The sequence below is a fragment of the Castor canadensis genome, chromosome 8 (assembly GCF_047511655.1).
Source record: "Castor canadensis chromosome 8, mCasCan1.hap1v2, whole genome shotgun sequence".
Taxonomy (NCBI): domain Eukaryota; kingdom Metazoa; phylum Chordata; class Mammalia; order Rodentia; family Castoridae; genus Castor; species Castor canadensis.
This window is the reverse complement of record NC_133393.1, coordinates 103,571,828-103,590,405: the sequence shown is the minus strand read 5'-3', so window position 1 is coordinate 103,590,405 and position 18,578 is coordinate 103,571,828. Positions and strand designations below refer to the sequence as shown.

The following is an 18,578-nucleotide window of genomic DNA, read 5'->3' as shown; positions in this document are numbered from 1 at the left end:
GATTGAAAATAAAAACTAAAAAAATAAAAATAAAAAATAAATAAATGAAAATAAATAAAGAAATAAATAATCTCCAAGTTCAAATGCAATAAAATTTCAGTCTTAATAACTTTGATGTTCGTCCCTCAGCCTCCAATCCTGGAGGTGGTGTCTCAGAAGTAGTTCTGTCATTGTCTCATCAAAGGGGAAAAAAACTAAAACAAAACAAAACAAAAAAACCCACAAAGTGTCCCAAGTTCAAGTGCAATACAGTTTCAGTAAGTTTTTCAGCATGCAGGTGTAGTTCAGTTATCGTCTCATCAAAGGTAGTGAGAGAAAAAAAGAGTCTGGAGACAGTTCTGTGAATGGCTATCTGCGGCTGTGGCTTGCCTGCCCACTGCTGTCAGCCTGCTGTTGCTGGCAGCGTTATTTATGCAGATCTCAGGAGTGAGCTTAGCACTCACCTGGCCCCGCAGGCTTTGTTTACTCAGAGTCCTCCTGTATGTGAGCCTCTGCTACAAGCTGTCCCCTTTCCAAGCACACTGGGGGAGGTGACACTGCACCAGCTTTCTCAGGCCTGTGTGTTTATTTACAGCTCACGTGGGAAGTGGGTCTTCCCCCCTCTCATGTGGAGTTTTCCTCCCACCGCCACTTTTACAAGCTTTCCCGCTCCTGGTTGCTGGGTGTGTGCTGCTGCTCCTGCCTTCTCCGTCCCGGTTTGTTTATTTACATTTCCAGGAGGGATTCCCCTCCCCACCTCTTCAGTGCTCAGGGCTCCCCACCCTCTTTGCTGTGTGTCTCTTATGTTGTTATTGCTTATTATTCAGTTTCTCTTTTTTCCCTGGGTGGGGGTCGGTCTTTCCTGGGGGCTATGCTGATCTGGTCCAACGTTGTCTGTGGAGTACCATGTACTGCTTAGCTTACCTTGTGGTCCGCATCTTCCCAAGCCGTCTGGGCATTGCTGTCTTGTAGCGGTGCAGGAGCCCTCCTGGTTTCTCCGTTTAACGTGAAGTGGAGATGCTATGCATGGGCTGGGGGTGTGGAGGAGTCAAAGTTTTGCCTCTTCTCAGTGGTTTTTCCTGTAAGGTGTATCTCCAGCGTCTCTCCAAGAGTTTACTTTAGGACGCACACTTTCTGCTTCCTCCCTCTAGCCACCATCTTGGAATTCTCATTTTACCCAACTTTTTAAATAACCATGGCATGTTGAGATTTTGAGACCAGTGACAAAGCTGCCCTTGGACTATTAGATAATGTAAAATCCCATTTATTTACCATGTAATCAAAAGCTTATCTTCAGAGCCAATACCAAGTGAGGAGGTGTTCCTCCTCCTCCTGAAGTGGCTGACAATATGAGGGGGTGGATGGTGCCTTTGGCTGTAGTAGGCAAGTATAGGTGGTGAGGGCAGAGAAGACTGAATGAGGCTGTGACTCTTGCTTCCTTCCCTTTGTGCCTTGCATCATCCAGCCATGTGGATAACATAGATTCCTGTCCACATGCTTTAGTACTCTACATGCTGGTTCAGAGGATCAAGTGAAAGCAGCTTGTGCATCCCAGCAGGGTACAGGGCAGGATGGGCAAAACTGAAGGAGAATGGGAATGTATGACTTTGAAAGTCCGTGGTCTTCAACAGTACATTCTGCCAGGGAGAAGAATCTGGTCTTTGTTTTTAAATTTTTTCCTTTTAAAAAAGAAAAAGGCCTTATCTGAGAAGAGAAGGGAAGGTGGGGGGAAGCATGTATGTGTGTACTTCATACTGATCAGGTAGGACCATAAGGCTTGAATTGAAGGTGGCAGTGTTCTTTTGGTGGCTTTGGAGCCTCCCTGAGTTTCCCCAGATCTTAAATCCAGCTACTATCCACATGACACACCTGAGAGGACACAGTCAGTCCTGTATGAATGAAGTGAGATTAAGTCAGTGCCAATTCCTGAGTAGGTTAGGTTTATTCTTATTCCCTATGCTGCTTTGTTTTGAAAAACATTTACCGAGCACCTCTTCTCTACCACTCACTAGGAAGTGCAGAGTGAAGGAAATGCATGAGTCGCTGAGAGTAGGACTGATGTAGACCTGCACAGACAATGCCTGCAACAGTGGACAAACTGCTGTGGGGAACAGGCAAGGGCTGAGGTGGTGTGGTAGACTTTCTTCACTGGAGGATAATAGTTCTCTAAACATAGTGTTAGGGATGAGTGTTTCAAACACAAGAACACATAAAGGTCATATGTGTTCTAGAGATAACTGAGCATTAGAACAGTGGAAATGAAAAGTGTTCAGGACCACCAACAAGGAGTAAGAGATGTGCTGCAGAGTAAGTGGCTGCTAGATCATTCAAAGCTGGCAAGTCATGTCAGCCTCTAAGAGGCCATAAGGTTTTTTATGAATAGTAGGGAGACAGTGAATAGTCTAAACAGTGAAGAAATACAGGTGTATTTGCACTGCTTTGAGGTACTTTAAAAACATTATGCTGGGCGCCAGTGGCTCATGCCTGTGATACTAGCTACTCAGGGGGCGGAGTTCAGGAGGATCAAGGTTCGAAGCCAGCTAGGGCAAATAGTTCCACAAGACCCTATCTCGAAAAAACCATCACTTAAATGGGCTGGTGGAGTGGCTCAAGACCCTGAGTTCAAATTCCAGTACTGCAAAAATGAATAAATAAATTTTAAAAATCATGTTCATGCAACTTACGATTCTTCAAGCTGTTGTTAAGACAAGTGTGAGGCATGGTTGCTCACACTTGTAAAGTCCCAACACTTGGAAAGCAGAGGCAGGAGAATCATGAATTTGGGGATCACTCAGGTTGCCTTATTCCTGGCATAGACCCCTGATGTTGATGGAGGTCCTTGATGCTGGTATGACACTGAGAAGACGTTATGCTCCTTCCTCAAGTTCCTAGGGTCTGACAATGTGCATCAAACCATCGTGCTCACCTAACAGCAGTTAATGGCATCATTCTGAGGAAAGAAGAGCCCTTTTACCCCTTTCCAAATAAGTATACAGCACATCCTGTTTAATCATGCTACTTGTTGTGGTTGGTTTTATGTGGAGTGTTTTGAGACAGAGTCTTGTTGTGTAGCCTATGCTGCCTCGAACTCTCAATATTCCTGCCTTTGTCTCTCAAGTGCTGAGATTACAGGTGTGCACCACACCCGGCAATTATGCAGCTTTTGAAAACAGATTTTTTATTATCTGTGTTATCTTGATCACATTTCAAACACCCTATAGCCCTCCCCAACCTCATAGTGTTCTTTGAAACTTCTCTTGAAGCCACTAGTCTACTCTGCAGATGCACTGATGCCAGTGTAGTCCAGGTCCTCTTTGCTCCACGACAGTCCTTTGGAGCTTCTCAGATTCTAGGGCCTCCTTGTGGAAGCCCAGCTCTCACAGTGCAGAGGTGTGGCAGTGCACAAGGAGTCCAAAGTATATTGAGGCTCATCAGTGTGCCTTGCCAGCCTCTGGCGTCTGATGCCAGCCTTACTTAGCCCACAAGGCCACTGTCCCTAGGGTGTTCAGGATCAGTGGGAGCTTCCAGGAGGATATGAAATTAAGCCGAGTACTTGAGGGCAGGTGGGAGTTATATAAAGGAAGTAGAGATGGTAGCTTATGATTAGGACTGTAGCTTGGTGTGGTTGGGATTTGAATAAGGGCTGGAATGTGGGGCTGTCATCATAGACTATATCAAAGATTGCAATCTGGGGACTCACAGTTGAGAGCCAGCTCACAGAGCAGGTTGTTAGGCCAGTAAAAGAAGTAGGATCAGATTTTATGTTTTAGACACTGGCTGCAACTCAGGTTGCAGAGTGGAGAAATGGATGGTGATACGAAGTAGACATTAAGGCAAGCTTTCCCTCTGAGGCAGCAGGGTATAGGCTAAAGTGTTCAGCACAGTACATGGACTGGTGACTGCAAGTGTGGGCCTTGGTCCCCAATGGATCTCACTATGTGATGACCTAGGGCTATTGCACTCTTCTCCTCATTTTACTCCTGTGTTAAACTGGGGGTAATAACCATATCTCATAGGGTGGTTATTCATAAGACTAGAGTAAGAACTAAGCAAGTTAATATGTATAAAGCATTTAGAATGCTACCTTCTGCACATAGTTCATTAAATGATGGGGTGGTTTCTCTAGCTTCATAATGATTTTTCTCTTTCAGGTCTTTATTAAACAGTTGAGCTAGAATCTTAGCATGTTATGAGAGCTTCCTTTGTGGTTTATCTCCTTAAATAATAAATAGCATGTCAATCATTTACATTCCCATAGCCTGGAAGTACACTGATGATTTTGAAATCTCTTGATGAACTTAGTTTTATTTAATTCAATGGCTTTCAAACATTTAAGTCCTTTCTTTTTTTTTTTTTTTGACTAAAATCTTATGCAAACCCCTGATATTTATAATTAATAAAACTGTGCTGCTGTGGTTAAAATAAGAGTCAAGAGGACTCATGACCACATATCCACTTCATGTCCTCTCTCCTAAGGTCCCCTTTTCAGAACCAGGAAACGCAATGGAGACACCATTGACCTGCTCAGTTCTGGGAGATACAAGTGACTTACCAAAGGTCACATAGTAAACTGATGGCAGATTCTGGGACTGCACTGTGGGCTTCCTGACTGCTTAATGCCAGGGGTTCTCAGCTTTGTCCACTCCTTAGGATCACCTGGAGAGCTTTAAGAATGGTCACTGCCAGAGTGCCACCTTCACAGTGACTTAACGGACCGGGCTTGGCCCCAGCATCAGCCACTGCTAGATTATTCCATCTTTAGTAAGAAAGAAACTTGCTTACTAAAAAAAAGTTCTGTGTTGTGGGTTTTAGCTGTAGGAATTATTAATTGCATTTTTAAAAACTAGGCTGTTTCAGAATCTCTAGCACTGCCATGCAATGAATTCCCTGCATAACAAGTCCCTAATCACGTTTCCCCTTGACTGCTTCAAAATTCCTGATATTTTATCAGCTGAGCATTGTTGCAGTAGCTGTGGGATTCTTTCCCTTGCTGAAGGAAATGAATGACTTATCAGAAAAACTTCAAAGTTGCTTCTTTAAAAATGTAATAGAATTGCATTGCAATGTGCCTCATTTCATGGGATTTACTATTTTTTTTAATCCAAACCATGACTTTAGAATAAAGTTTAGTATAATAATGTTTGGACCTGGACATTGATCACTCCCACGCCATCCCTCGCTTGCCTCTATGGCACATCCTTAAAGACAGCTGCTGCGTGTTAATTTAAACTGGATACAGAATGGCTGTGAGGATGCACAGGGCTTAGTCGGGCCTTTTGGAGCATTAGAAGCAACAAGCAAGAACTCCTCTTGTTTTGTCCCTTTTCTCTGGTTGTGGGAAGGCCAAGGTAGAGCTATCCAGCCCAATAGAGGGACCCTTTGCTGCAGGGCAGATGCCTAGGATGCCAGTGTTGATATGGCCACTGGCTGCTCAAACAAACTGATTGACATCCTTCTTTCTTCCACATAAACAAAAGCCACCCTCTAGTCAGAGGCAGTACACATGGGGCTGTGTGGCTGCTGCTTAGGGAGCACAGGCCCATTTTCCAGGAGGTAACCTTGGAAGAACTGGAGATGTGGTCTAGTGAAGCCCATAGACTCATCAAGATTATATTTTGAATTGCAGAAAATAAAATAAAAATACGTAGGCATATCAAGGAAATTACATTGAAGTGGTCATAAAAAATTAAATTTGTAATTCTAGCTACTCAGGAGGCAGGGATCAGGAAGATTGCAGTTCAAAGCAATCTTCAAAATGGTAAATAGTTTGTGAGACCCTATCTGGAAAATAACCAACACCAAAAAGGCCTGGCAGAGTGGATTAAGTAAGTGGTAGAGCACCTGCCTAGCAAGCATGAAGGACTGAGTTCAAAACCCCACTACCACCAAAAAAAACCCAAAAATTGAACAAATTTGTAATAAGGCATTATGCCCTTTACTAGTGCAACAAACAAGAAAAACTAGCAGTGGGTTTAGTGATGACTATAAGTTCAAAGTAGTAGTGAGCATAAATAGTAATTTAAGATGCTTGGAATGACAGTGTATCTATCCTTTTGACAAATACAGGTATTGCTAAAACCACTGTTGCTGTTATTCCTAATAGGAGGAAATGCTAAATTTCAGAGCTTTGTGAAAATAGAGATTCATGGACTCCCTGAATCCTACCCACAAATGCTCTAAATGAAGAACCCTGGTCTGGGGTTTCAGTTTTGTTTCATATTGCTACTCACTTCTACCTACTGATAATTCTTGTTGTATGCCTGTGCCTATCTGACTTTGCATTCATCTTTCCTTCCTATGCATGCTACAAGTTCCAGATATTATATAAACATGCACATCCTTTCTTTTCCATGTGCCCAGTTCTTATTACAGAAATGACAGGCATGGCTTATCCCAGTATCAATGAAGCCCACATGATAAGAAGCCCAGAGGCAAAACTGTACAGGGCTTGTGTGGCCTCCCAAGAAGACCACCAGGACCCAGACTTCTCTGACTTCCTGTCCTAGCATTCTGAGCTTGTAGCTTTCAGCCTTTTGTTTGTTTGTCTGTTTGCAAGGGGGGAGGAGTGCATTCCACCTCCAGGTGCTATTTGTGTGACATAGACAAGAATAAAGGGGGAAGAATGAAGGGCAAAAGACCAGGCCAGTCAAGTTGGTCCTTTTTATCAGGAAACAATAGTTTTCCTGGAAGTTCCATCCAGAATACTTCTAACCCAGTGCTCCCTGGCAGGAGTATCACATGACAACGCAAGGGAGTCTGGGAGGTAATGGGATATTGCTCCCCAAACAGAGTCAGTATTAAGGAGAAGGGAGAGTAGATATTGGGTAAGCAGTATCTCCCAGATTCTCCACATCACCTAAGCCAACTGCCACTCTTCCACTCTTAGGCTTGCCAGGCTGCTGCCTTCAGTGTCACCTCTCAGCTCTTCCCTATTGTATCTATCCTGTCTTCAAGACCCAAGTTCTTCCCTGACTCTCCCATCCCCCACTGATCTATGTTTCTTCACATAGAACTTGCAAAGTTCTAGAGGCTTGAGGGTCCTCTAAGGTAGCCCCTCAACTTTGGTGGCAAACTGAAGTTCATAAAATAACTCACCCAAGATTGTGTTGCAATCCACATGCATGCCTGCTGCATACACATTACTGAGTTGGACACTGGACATAAATTGCATTTAGCCCCTGACATCACCTGCCCAATACGGTAGCCATCACCTGCATTTTACATGCTCCAAAACCATGGCAAAGAGATGTTTAGCAGCAGGGGACCCTTCCTGGGAGCATTTTCGCTATGTTTTGATCCCACCATTTTCAGAACAAAGACAACAAGCAGATGTGCAGAGCATGGCCCTGGGGCAGAGGCTGCTGCGGCTCTCACTCCTCTCTGTCACCCTCTCCCACCAGGAGTCAGAGGGCATTTCCTGCCACTACTGGTCGCTGTTTGATGGTCATGCGGGGTCCGGAGCCGCCGTGGTGGCATCCCGTCTGCTGCAGCATCATGTCATGGAGCAGCTTCAGGACATCGTGGAGATCCTGAAGAACTCTGCTGTGCTGCCCCCGACCTGCCTGGGGGAGGAGCCCGAGAACACCCCCTCCAACAGCCGGACTCTGACACGCGCAGCCTCCCTGCGCGGAGGGGTGGGGGCCCCAGGCTCCCCCAGCACCCCACCCACGCGCTTCTTCACTGAGAAGAAGATTCCGCACGAGTGCCTGGTCATCGGGGCTCTGGAGAGTGCGTTCAAGGAGATGGTAGGTACCACCAATCCGTACAGGGCAACAGGGGACAGGGGTCACTTAAGCCAAACCCTTCTTGGAAGTTTCACTGCCTATTTCCACCTGCACATCTCCCTATTATAAGAGGGCTTCCATTCCCAATAGAAGTTGGCAGCAAGGTAAGAGTTCCTGGCATGAATGCCAGCAAAAATTAAAAAGATTAAAGAGGACTGAGCACATGAGGCCTTGGGCTTATTAAATGTATGCCTATCGCTTCCTTTTTATATTGACACCAGCTGGTACAGTTCTACTTAATTGAAATGTGAGCATGCTTGCCATCTGTTTTACACATTTGTATGCAGTCCAGGTGTTTGGGGAAACTATGTGTTTAGTAAAGACCTCAAAAATCCCCTTCCGCCAAGCGGCCAGTGGCTCATATCTCAGCTGCTTGGAAGGCTGAGATGAGGAGGTTCATAGTTCATAGTTAGAGGCCAGCCCAGGCAAATACATCATAAGACCCCATCTCTAAAATAACCAAAGCAAAATGGACTGGAGGTGCAGCTCAAATAGTAGAGTACCTGGTTTGCTAAGCTCAAAGTCCTGAGTTCAAACCCTAGTCCCACCACCAAAAAAAAAAAAAAAAAAGTGTTCCCTTCCTCTGCAAATCCGATCTGAGAAGAGCTATTTGATCATTATTGGTGACCTGACTCACACTGATGACAAGTTAGTGGCTGGAGAACAGAACTCTGCAGCCAATATCTAAGAATCCTTTGTTTTACCTAACAAAGGTAAAGGCACATGGATTTGTTTGTACATTTCAGACTAAATGGGCCTGGCTTCTGACAATGTGCCTGGGCCAAATGTGTAGCAGTTCTCCCAGAGACCTTTGCTGTCCTTCTGTCTGGCAGAAATGCACCTAGATGGTTCCCTCTGCTTTGTTCTGTGTGACCTTCTATCATCTCTGAGCTCACTTTTTACTGAGGCAATTAATTTTATTCTAAAAATTTTCTTTCCTGACCAGGAACCTGCATACAGATAAAGAGTAAGGGATATTTAAGGATGTTTATAAAGACTTGAGTAAGGCGAGTGGGCGGTAGTGTCCTTAAAAGCTGGAGATTAAAAAGTGATGACAAACTGTTCCAGGAAGCAAAAGCAGCTAGAAACATGTCAGCAGAACTGAATGTACACATTCCAGGTCATGCACTAATAAGAGGAGAAAAGTAAATAATAATGGTGAACATCATCATCCTATTTGTACGGAAAAATAGTTCATGTATTCACACCACAAATTTGCATGTTTGTTATTCAAACACATCCTTTATTTGGACTTCGATTTTGTCTCCTGTCACACATACTATTTGTCCATTTGATTAGCAGGTGGTTTAAAATGCATGTGTTGCAAAAGTCAGTCTGGTAGCCTGCAGCCCTGCAATCCCAATAAAAGCACCAAGGGGCTAGAAAAGATTGTTTAAGGAAAACAGAAATCAAGTAGAACAATTGACTTCTGCTGAAGTTTGGTATAAAATCTTACCTTGTGGCTCTTGTAGAAGCTGTGATGTCAGTAAATATTTCTGTATACTGGTGATGCTCAGAATGCTAAATAGTTAACTGAGGCAAAGATTTGATTGACAGTGGACTCTCCTATAATAAGAGAAAAGGTCAGTTTACATGTCAGAAGTGAAAACTGAGGGAAACTTTCAGATTTTTATTTTCTTCAAGAATTCTTAGGGCCACAGGACATCCTTTACTTGGAACTGCTGTATTCTCAATTTCATCCACTAGAGGCCAATGCCACATTGACTCAGGCTTCCTCAAGGGCCTTATACCGCTCTTTCTGTGAATGGCTCAGGGCTGCTAGCAGCAATGTACTTGAAATGATGCTTCATTCAGAAAAATACTTGATAAAGAGCCTCAGGCTTATCTATCAACTTTTTTCAAAGAGGCAACAGTTGCCAATGCAAAAAAACAAAAACAAAAAAAGATTGCTTCACTTTATTCAATTCATCCAGTCAATTCAGTCAATAAATGTTTGCTGAATGGGAATAGGGCATTGAACAAATTAGGAAAAGATGGGTATTCAGAAAATAAAACGTAAGTGGAAGAGTCTTGAGAGGGGAAAATACAAGGTGAAGTAGGAGTCTGGTAAGGAGATGAAGGGAATGGTTTCCTGGGGACATGATGGGGAGAGGAAGCAGGAGACAAAATAGAGCTCAGAGGGGATTCTGACCTAAGGAAAGTATGTGAAGAACCATGTCAGAGAGAGGACCCAGATGGGCCAAAGTAGCAAACTGTCATCTGCTGTAGTTAGATGGTAAATTTCAAGGCTAGGAATGATGCCAGGTGAGTTAGAAAGGCAGTCAGGAATCCACCAGGGCAGGACATACCTGCTACGGCATATTACAGGTTGAGTATTCTTATTCAATATTCTTGGGACCCAGAAGTGTTTGTATTTGGGTCTTTTTTTTTTTCCGGATCTTATAGTATTTGCACATATTTAATGAAATATCTTATAGATGGGACCCAAGTCTATATTTTTATTTTCATATTATTGTACTGAGGGTACATTGTTGTAACATTTACAAAAATTGTTACAATATATCATAGTTGAATTCATGCCCCCATCATTCTCCTTTAGACCCCTACCCTCTTGTATGTTTATATATAGCTTATCCACATCACCTGAAAGTAATTTTATTCAATAGTTTTAATAATTTTGTACATGAAAGAAAGTTTCATGGTGTACAATTTTTCACTTATGGTGTCACAACAGCCCTTAAAAATTTTCAGAATTTGAAGCATTATGGATTTTGGCTTTTTGGATTAGGGGTGTGAAGTTTTAGTGGTAAGCTGTATGTCTTTTCCATGTATGTTTCTCTTAAGTCTACCTCCCCTTCCTCTTTATATTTTCCCCAATGTGCCTACAGCCTTTCTGGACATTGCACTTCGTGATGGGTCTTGCTAAGTGAAAATTCTCATCATTTCTTTGCTTCCTGTGGGACTAGGCAGTGGGGTGGCCATCCCTTAAGCTTTGCTAAGGACTGAGCCATTTGATGCCTATATTGTCCCAGAGTAATTATTAATGCTGTGTCCTTTCACTGTCCAAAGTGTCCCTGTTTGATCATAAATCTTATACTTACTTTAATCACAAAGAAGTACCCTAATCTTTCTTTGCTTCATCAGGGATTTCAAAAAATGTTGACTCCAGTTAACATTTAGCAGTTCCTAAATTGCTTGGGGTGAGCTTCATAACCAACAACATAGAAATTATACCACATACTCAACTCGTATAAAATACTTTTCCTTTCTTCCTCCTCCCCTCAGTGTCAGGGTTTTGAGAGTCCTTAAATTAAAGCAAAGTTTTGGGGGGGCTTTTTTGAAATGCCTGAGAGCAGCCAATTTCTTTATCTCATTGACCTGACGTGGTGGCTACTCTCCAGTCCTTTCAGAGAGGAGCAGCTGTGGAATTTCAGGGTCATTCCTAAACTTTTTTTTTTCCTAATAATAACCAGCTATTTTCTAGCTTTTCTGTTTATGTTCTTTAAGTATTGCAGGTTTTGTACTATTCTGATCTCCTATAAAAGGAAAATTCATTGTCAACTACGATCGTCATAAGCATTTCTGCTTTGGGGATCTCTTGCTTTCTCTCTCACTTTTCATCCCTAAAAGTGAAGTTCCCTGAGACCAGCATCTAAGCCTGTACTTTACCTCAGAATGACATCTGTCTAGCTACTACTCCTGAATGTCACTTACGATATCCTTAAAGATGGAACTTCCCCTTCAGTGGGATTTTTGCTTTATACTAGTTCAACAATGTGGATTCAGTTAATCTCTTTCTCTCTCTCTCTCTCTCACTCACTCACTCACTCAGTGCGATGCTTTTCTTAACCATTAGTATTTATTTAAGTTTTATAATTTGCATTCTTGTAGATACTATCAAAGATGCAGGATTAGATCTTATATCGGCAGCATTTGTAGCATCACATGATATGGATGTAGAGGTATGCCATATCTCATTTGTTTTGATTTGATTCTAAATGACATTAGGAGGTAGTAGAATGTTGGTAGCAGTCCAAAAGGGACCATCTGTTAAAAGACATTCAGAAACACCAAGCCAGAATAAGTAGTACCTATTTCTAGAAAAACAGTAGGTACTATTCACAAAATATAGACTAACGGAAGAGAGAAAAAAGCATGCTTTGAACAAGTGGCAGGGGGCAAGGGGGATGATAACAGTTTTTTATTAAATGCTGCAAGCTTCTTTGGGTACATTGCTTTTCATCTCTGACCCTCAGGTTGCTTGGCACAGTGTGGGACTTTTGGGAAAGGCAGCTTCTGACCACTGGCCTTTAATACTTACTGTGCATGCTGTCAGGGGCAGATCTACCTCTATAGCCTCCTTGTTGTGTCATTTCTTGGATCTTCTTTCCTAGTGAGGCAGCTGTGTAGCCAATTCCTCCCATATCCACTGTGGAGAACCAATCATAGCTTCCTAAAGGAGTACAGTCTCAGAAACTTTTTTACTTCAGCTCTGCATCCCAAAAATGCCTTGTAATAATGCTCCGCTTAGTAGCCAAGTTTTGTCACCTGTCTGGTTTATGTCTTTTGGTCCTGGATGATAGGTGTGAATAAGAGAAATGTCTTCTGAGTCTTAGTTTCAAATCTTCCTACTTTCCGACACTCCAAAGTGAGTGGTTGAATAGAAGTATTTCAAGCTCATGGAGGAGTCAGTTCCATTTCTGGAGTAGTTGCAGATTCTTGGCCCTGCTGAGAATCAGAACTGAGTCAGTAGTGATTAACCTTTACCCTATCACCCATAGGATTTGAGTTCTGGACATAGGCAGGAAGATCTCAGAATTCTATCCTATCTCCTTTTCAGTGTGGGTACAGATCCTCTGCCGTCACAGTAAAGAATATTCTAGAAGTTTGGTTAGTAGGCAATATTTTAACTTGTCAACCATACATCTTCCTATTACTGGGTAAATGGTTAGAAATACCAGGTAGCTTGGCTTTGTAGGTAAAAACCAAATAAACAGTGACATTATGACAAAATGAAGGAGAGCAAATTTAAAGCTTGTTCCTAATTTATAAATCCTAACATTTTTAAAAATTAGTATACTAATAGTAAGTTGGATATCTACCTTTTTTTTTTTTTGAGATAAGGTCTGAACATGCAGTCCCCATGCGTCTCCCTCCATAATACTGGGATTATTACAGGCATGTGTCACCATGCCTGGTCTATCTTTATTTAAGCTTGTTAAGCTATTTTGTTTTGTCTTTGTTTTTGTAAGAACAGGAAGTTCCTTCAGGAAGAAATGATCATGTAATTCCATAGCAGACAGCAGGTGGCAGTATTAGGCAGTACTTTTCACAATCCCCTCCCACACACACACCCTCCTCCACCACCTCATTACATGGCTGGCAGATGGCCTTATTCTCAGAATAAACCAGGATGAGACCCGGATACTAAAACCATGCAGAATCTTATTATTTGTGACTGACACTATTAGCAATGTGCTCAGACCATGTTTTAACCTGGCTCGGGGAGCTGCCAGGTCCTATTGAAACTACCCAACACTTTCTTCTACTGACTGATACTGCTTTCCTTTTGCATCCTGAAATTGATAGGAAACAAAGACTGACCCTGCAGTTGCATCATCTGTGAGACTTCCAAACCAAATTACAACCATTCTGGGTAATACAATTTTTTTCTTGTAGTTCTTTCCTGTTGAATCAGTCGCATTTCACACACATATCTCTATTTCTTCTCTGCTCCCACTCCTTGCAACAAAAAGGAGCAAAATAAAATCTCAAGTCTTAAAAATTGAATCTATTCTTTGATTTAGATAAGCCTATCTTACGTAATACTTAAGCAGTCACAGAATAGAAAAACTCAGTCCTGCTAAGAAAGTTGCTTTGAGAGGTCTTTGAACACTTGATTGAACAGATAAATCAGTTATCTTGTTAAAAGAATCTTATGAGTCATTTAAATGATCCTTTAGAACATACTTGAAAGGGATGATACTGTGTGGATGTGTTTTACTAGTAAATTATTCTAGACTTATGTCTTAGAATTCATTGACAGCTAAAATGGGGAAATATTCCATAAGCTACTGCTTAGCCCAAAGCACTGAATAGTTTTCCTCATGATTGCATTTGATTTCTGAAAAAAATGCCCAAAACTTGAGGGTTTAAAAAATAATTATACATTTTTATTTTTTACATAGAGTATAAAAATCTCAAACTAATTTGAGAGATAGAAGGTTTAAGTGGAAAAAGGCAGTTAATTAAATGGTAAATATATCTTTATTGACTTCATTTATCATGTTTAATCTGATAGTAAAAGAACTACCCAGATGGTCCTTTAATGTTCCTTTCAGTGCTAAGATTTTGTGAAACATTTTTTAAAGAGGAGTAGGTGGTGTATGTAGGAAAAAATAAATGTGCTATTTTGGCTTCCAGGGAGGAGGGGTGGAAAGCAATTATTTTTAGAATCTGTTCTAGTTGCATACACTTTTAGAAGAAAGAGAAGAGTGTGTTTTAATGTCAGTAAATTCTTCAGGTGGATGAAGTCTGCAGAAACACATCTTGTAACTCCTTGTTACTATGATTGGAGAGAGCATACGTGTGATTTACATGTACATGTGTGCCCAGATGCATATTCCCTCACAAATGTAGGGGGGGTTGCTGATGACAGCATGCATATATCAGAGTTTCTTACATAAAACATACCTAGACTTTAGGCTACTCTTATGAGAAAGTGCCACCAAATTTGGCATTCCTTATTCAAAGGGAGCTACAGAGGGAATGTAGTTAAAATGCAGAAAAAGAGGAAAGAAAGAATGAAATCAACTACAGAAAATACTGAGCTATACTAATAATGTGATATAATAAGGGATTAACTAAGTGAACTTACTTCTCCCCAACATTAAGGAAATGTGAACTCAGCTGTAGCAAAGCATCTTGGTGTTGAACTCTACATTTTGATTTTTTTCCTATGAGTTAAATAATTTTAAAATCAGACATTCTCATGTTAGAAGCTCCCACCTACCATGCAGAATAAACTTGCTAGCCTGAATTCCAGGGGGATTCTTTGCCCCTGGTACTTTTTGTACATGGAATTTTTTCCTCCCTTTTAGATTTGCTAATCAACCACCATTCACGTTCCAGACTATATACCGCATACTAGCAATTGGGTGCTCAAAGAATTTTTAATAATGATGTTTTCTTTCAGACTATAGGTGTTCAAACAAGTATTGATTCTAGTTGTGAGAGGATAGTTTCTGTAGTTAGAGCAGTTCCTTCCAATATGTTAAAAAACAATTTCGATGTGAACCTGGGAACAATTTATGTTGATTATATATGAAATGTGCATGTACTATACTACAACTTTATGTGAATTATTATTTTTTATTATTGTGCTGGGGGTACATTGTGTCATTTACAAAAGTGCTTACAATATATCATAGTTGAATTTACCTCCTCCGTCATTCTCCTTTATCCTCCCTCCCCCATTCCTGAAATAGTTCAGTATGTCTCATTTTTCCATTTACATACATGTGTACACAATATTTGCACCATATTCACCCTCCCATGCCCTTTCCCCACCTCCTCCACCCTCACACTGGTACCAACCTCCGCCACCCAGAACAGGACCTGTTCTGCACTCCTGTTCTCCTATTTTGTAAAAGAAAAAAAAAATGACATTTTTGCCTAGGTCTGTACTCCACATATGAGAGAAAACATGTGGCCTTTGGCCTTCTGAACCTGGCTAATTTCTCTTAAGATGATGTTCTCCAGTTCCATCCATTCACCTGCAAATAACAAAATTTTTTGTGGCTGATAAAATTCCGCTGTATATAAATACCACATTTTCTTAATCCATTCATCAGTAATGGGGTATCTTGGCTGTTTCCATAGCTTAGCTATTGTAAATAATGCTGCAATAAACATGAGTGTACAGGTGTGTTTATTGTAACCTGACTTAACATTCCTTAGGGATATCCCTAGGAGTGGTATTGCTGGATCATATGGCAGTTATATTTTTAGTTTTTTGAGGAGCCTCCATTCTGTTTTCCATAGTGGTTGTACTAATCTACATTCCCACCAACAGTGTATGAGGGTTCCTTTTTCCCACATCCTCACCAACATTTGTTGTTTTTGTTCTTGATGATAGCCATTCTAACAGAAGTAAGGTGGAATTTTAACATGGTTTTGATTTTCATTTCCTTTATGGCCAGGGATGTTAAGGATTTCTTCATGGTTTTTTGTTTTGGTTTGGTTTGGTTTTGGCCATTTGGACTTCTTCCTTTGAAAAAGGTCTATTGCAGTTCATTTGCCTATTTCTTCATTGAGTCATTAATTTTTGTGGGCAGGTTAGTTTTTTGAGCTCCCTGTATATTCTGGTTATCAGTCCTTTGTCAGCTGGCAAAGATTTTCTCCCATTGTATGGGGAACTGCTTCAATTTGGTGACCCCTTCTTTTGCTATTAAGAAACTTTTTAATTTCATGTAGTTCCATTTTTCAGTCCTTTCTCTTAGTTGCTGAGCCATTTGAATTCTATTTAGGAAGTCATTGACTATGCCTATTAATTCCAGTGTGTTCCCTGCTCTTTCCTGCACTAGCCTCAATGTTTCAGGTCTTATATTAAGGTCCTTAATCCATTTTGAGTAGATTCTTGTACAGGGTGGAAGACCTGGATCTGGTTTCAGTTTTCTGCATGCAGATATCCAGTTTTCCCAGCAACATTTGTTGAAGAGGCCCTTTTCTTTGCTGTATGTTTTTGGTGCATTTGTCAAAAAGTTAAGTAGGCATAGCAGAGTGGATTCCTATCTGGGTCTTCTACTCTGTTCCACGCTCTTCATATCTGTTTGGTGCCAGTACCAGTAATACGCTGTTTTCATTGCCATGGCTCTGTAGTACAGTTTGAAGCTGCATATTATGATACCTCCAGCATTGCTCTTGTTCCTCAGTATTGCCTTAGCTATTTGTGGTATTATGTGCTTCCAAATGAACTTTTGGGTTGATTTTTCAATCTCTGTGATGAATGTCATTGGAATTTAATGGGGATTGCATTGAACATGTAGATTGTTTTTGGTAATATAGCTATTTTCATAATATTGATTCTACCAATCCATAACCATGGGAGATCTTTCCATCTTCTGTCATTTTCTTCAGTTTCTTTCTTCAGTGGTTTATAGTTTTCCTGGTAGAGGTCTTTCACATCCTTTGTTTATTCCTAGATATTTTTTGAGGCTATTGTAAATGGAATTATTTTCATAGATTCTTTCTCAATCTTTTCATTGTTGGTATATAGAAAGGCTACTGATTTTTGTGAATTGATTTTGTATCCTGCTACTTTGCTGAAGCTGTTTATGATGTCTAGGAGGTTTTTGGTCAAGTTTTCTGGGTCTTTTAAGTATAAGATTATATCATCTACAAATAGGGATAGTTTGTTGACTTCTGCCTTTCTATTTTGTATTCCTTTTATTTCTTCTTCCTGTTTTATTGCTATGGCTAGGAATTCCAAGACTATGTTGAATAAGAGTAGAGGGTGTGGACTCTTGTCTCATTCCTGACTTTAGAGGAAATGTTTTCAGTTTTTTCCCATTTAGTATGATGTTGGCTCTAGGTTTGTCATATACAACCTTTATTATGTTGAGGTACATTCCTTCTATTCCTTCTATTTCATCAGAACTTTTATCAAGAGAGGATGCTGAATTTTGTCAAAGGCTTTTTCCATATCTATTGAAATGATCGTGTGGTTTTTGTCTTTGCTTCTGTTAATATTCTGCATTACATTTAATGATTTGTGTATGTTGAACCATCCTTACATTCCTGGGAGAAACTGACTTGATCATGATCTTTTTGATATGCTGTTGAATTCAGTTTGCCAATATATTATTAAGGATTTTTGCATCTACATTCATGGAAGAGATTGATTGGTCTGGAATTCCTTCAATTCTTTTTGCTGTTGTTGCTGTGTCCTTGTTCGCTTTTGGGGTGAGTGTAATGCTGGCTTCATAGAGTGAGTTTGGCAGTATTACTTCCCTTTCTATTTCCTGGAAAAGTTTAAGGGGTGTTGGTATTAGTTCTCCTTCAAGGTCTGGTTGAATTCAGCAGTGAATCCATCAGGTACTGAACTTTGCTTTTTGGGAAACTATTGCTGCTTCAATTTCATTACTTGATGTAGATCTGTTTAGGTCATTAATATCCTCTTGGATCAATTTTGGATGGTCAGATGTGTCTAGAAATTTGTCCATTTCGTCTAGATTTTCCAATGTATTTGAACATAGGTTTTTTAAAATAGTCCCTAATGATTCCCTGGATTTCCTTGGTATTTGTTGTGATCTCCCCTTTTTCATTTCTCATTTTAAATGGAATGGCTCAGGTGGTAGAGCACCTGCTTTGCAAGTGGGAAGCCATAAGTTCAAACCCCAGTCCCACCATGAAAAAGAACAAAACAAAACTCTTCAAACTTCATTTCTAATTTTATTATTTTTGGTCTTTTCCCTCCTCATTGTAATCAGATTTGCCAGGGTTTTGTCATTCTTTATCTTCTTAAAGAACCAGTTTTTTGTTTCATTGATTCTTTGTATGGTTTTGTTTGTTTGTTTGTTTCTATTTTGTTGATTTTGGCCCTTTTTTTTTTTTTTATTTCTATCCTTTTGTTAGTTTTGGGTTTAGCTTGTTCTTGTTTTACTAAGAATTCGAGATGTCACGTTTGGTCATTTAGTTGAGATCTTTCTGTGTTTTTAGTATGTACATTCTTTGCTATAAACTTTCCCCTTAGGGCTGCCTTTACTGCATCCCAAAGGTTCTGATAGATTGTGCTTTCATTCTCATTAAATTCCAGAAACTTTTTTATTTCCTGCCTTAATTCTTTGATGACTC

The 18,578-nt window shown here is 40.6% G+C and overlaps 1 protein-coding gene across 1 annotated transcript in view; it reads left to right on the top strand.

The window, feature by feature from the left end:
- The window catches only part of Ppm1h (protein phosphatase, Mg2+/Mn2+ dependent 1H), a 273,222-nt gene that overhangs the window by 126,875 nt on the left and 127,769 nt on the right, over positions 1-18,578 (top strand). The window contains exon 3 of the mRNA XM_074083812.1: positions 7,380-7,724. Coding sequence (XP_073939913.1) covers positions 7,380-7,724 — 345 coding nt within the window. The remainder of the gene's footprint in view (positions 1-7,379; positions 7,725-18,578) is intronic.